The following is a 2,500-nucleotide window of genomic DNA, read 5'->3' as shown; positions in this document are numbered from 1 at the left end:
TTGCCATGAAAGAGTATGAAGAGACACGTCCTGAAAAAAAAAATAATTATTTGATGGGACAGCAAGGAAAGGTCCTTTACAGCAGACAAAAATGCTAAGCAGGCAATTCTGTCTCCTTGACATTTACATTTATGGTTTGATGTACACTTGGGGATCTCTCTTTGCAGGCTTGGTTTAGTTCTGTGACTTATCATGTTTAAGAGCTTTTGTTCATTTAAATTTAAAACAAGAATCCAATCCAAAGATTTTGACATGAATTAAATGTTTGAGTACATACAATAAAAGATTTAACTGCTTTTAAATGTATTCTATTTTTTTGTCTGAGCTACAGTATGGTAGTAACTGTTAATAGCTTGACCGCAGTGGCTTCTTTGCACATAGTAAAACGTTTCCAGCACATTTCTGATTTGCTGGAATATTATTTTACGGGAGCAGAATACTATAACCTTGTTTCTTGAGTTCCACATGTGCACTTCTATTTCTCAGTTATTTTCTTGATTTGTTCAAGAACATTCCAGCTATTGCCCAAATCTTTGGTCTAATTCCAAGAAATTTAAAGCTAATTTGCACAATTTAGAATTCCAAGTGAGCATTTTTTACTATTTGGAATTCCCACAGTTATTTGGCAAGGGTCTATCTTGATTCAGTAACAAATGAATAAATAAGTTTTTGTTTAATAAACTTGTCAGTTTTTTAACTTTTTAGTGGCTTTCATAATGGTTTTATATTTAGTGCCCATGCACTACTTCTATGAGTGCTACATGTAGTTCTAATTTTTATGAGGAAAACAGTACAAAGGTATGCCTAGGCTGTATCATCATGACATTTGATGGTTTAAACAGCATTTTCATGGTTTCAACACCATGAAAATGCACTAGAATATTATTCATGGCATCATAAACCTAGTGGCCACTAAAACATGAAAATGGCCTAAAAATACCATTAAAATTATCATGGCCATCATTTTTGGTACGTTTCACGATAATTTCATGGGCCATGAAAACCAAACCCCATGAAATTCATGTTAAAAGGATACCATTAAAAATCCATTAAAACAACAGCCCTCCATCCTGGAAAAACCATGGGTTTTTCATAGCAACAAAAAGCCTGTGAAAAGTATGGCATGAAAAAACTATGAATTTCTCAAAAATAATGGTTTTATCATGGCCATGAAACGTACCAAAAACCATGGGCTTAACGACTATGAAATTCCCATTATCAAGATCATGAATGTTCCATTAATAAGTAATTAAATTGCACTGATTATACTCTAAAAATGCCATGAAAAATTCATGGCATTTTCATGTGATTTCATTTTCATAGTGCAAACAACGTGTAAAAATACTCAGCGATACTACACACTAAAATATCTAATAAGCTATTTCTTATCCAACTTTTTTACACTAAATTTCTCGCAAATGAACTGTAAACAACCGAGAACGCACGACAGATCGCGGGGCAACGATCCAAGTGGACAATAACTAACTGTACAATATCGTGGAATATTTGTACTTGTTTCGCGGATCAAAATTCTCATCATTTTTGGGATCAGGGATGAAAATTTTGGGTAAAAATATGGGATCACTTACAAAAAAAAAAAAATCTCGTTACTACCCTGCCACAAGCCAAAGGCTTACCTTTTTTCTAACGAAATCCTTCAAAACAAAGATGCAGGGATACTTTTGAAACAAAGCAAGACAACGAAACGTACCTTGATCACAGTGAAGCCCAGTGTATCCCGGAACACAGAGACATTGATAACCACCAATATTGTTGACACATGTGGACCCATTTTTACATGGATTGTTTGCTAAGCATTCATTTATATCTAGAAGTAATACACAAAGTACATGCATTAATATACATAAATATATATATATATACATCTCATTAGCTTTTTGTGTGTGTATGTAGTATCGCTGAGTAGTTTTACAAGTTGTGCTGCATTTTGACGAGCCCGCTCACCCAAACAACGTGTAAAAATACTCAGCGATACTACACACCAAAATATCTAATAAGCTATTTCTTATCCAACTTTTTTACGCTAAATTTCTCGCAAATGGACTGTAAACAACCGAGAACGCATGACAGATCGCGGGGCAACAAACCAAGTGGACAATAACTAACTGTACAATATCGTGGAATATTTGTACTTGTTTCGCGGATCAAAATTCTCATCATTTTTGGGATCAGGGATGAAAATTTTGGGTAAAAATATGGGATCCGTTACGAAAAAATATACCTCGTTACGACCCTGCCACAAGCCAAAGGCTTACCATTTTTCTAAAGAAATCCTTCAAAACAAAGGTGCAGGGATACTTTTGAAACAAAGCAAGACAAGGAAACGTACCTTGATCACAGTGAAACCCAGTGTATCCCGGAACACAGAGACATTGATAACCACCAATGTTGTTGACACATGTGGACCCATTTTTACATGGATTGTTTGTTAAGCATTCATTTATATCTGGAAGTAATACGCAAAGTACATGCGTACCGA

The 2,500-nt window shown here is 34.8% G+C and overlaps 2 protein-coding genes across 8 annotated transcripts in view; one reads left to right on the top strand and one right to left on the bottom strand.

Annotated features, from left to right (window-relative positions):
• The window catches only part of LOC138038315 (striated muscle preferentially expressed protein kinase-like), a 390,347-nt gene that overhangs the window by 195,881 nt on the left and 191,966 nt on the right, over window positions 1–2,500 (top strand). The gene's annotated exons all lie outside the window — the stretch shown is intronic.
• Window positions 1–2,500, bottom strand: part of LOC138038145 (neurogenic locus Notch protein-like) — a 63,055-nt gene that overhangs the window by 26,576 nt on the left and 33,979 nt on the right. For 4 of the 7 annotated variants that reach the window (XM_068883972.1, XM_068883998.1, XM_068883985.1 and 1 more), the window contains 2 exons: window positions 2,351–2,467; window positions 1,712–1,828 (listed from right to left, as the gene is read on the bottom strand). In XM_068883972.1, the coding sequence (XP_068740073.1) occupies window positions 1,712–1,828; window positions 2,351–2,467 (234 nt within the window). The remainder of the gene's footprint in view (window positions 1–1,711; window positions 1,829–2,350; window positions 2,468–2,500) is intronic. The other 3 variants (XM_068884011.1, XM_068883979.1, XM_068884002.1) reach the window with 1 other exon arrangement.

The sequence above is a fragment of the Montipora capricornis genome, chromosome 1, assembly GCF_036669925.1.
Source record: "Montipora capricornis isolate CH-2021 chromosome 1, ASM3666992v2, whole genome shotgun sequence".
Lineage (NCBI taxonomy): Eukaryota > Metazoa > Cnidaria > Anthozoa > Scleractinia > Acroporidae > Montipora > Montipora capricornis.
This window is presented reverse-complemented; position numbering and strand designations above follow the sequence as displayed.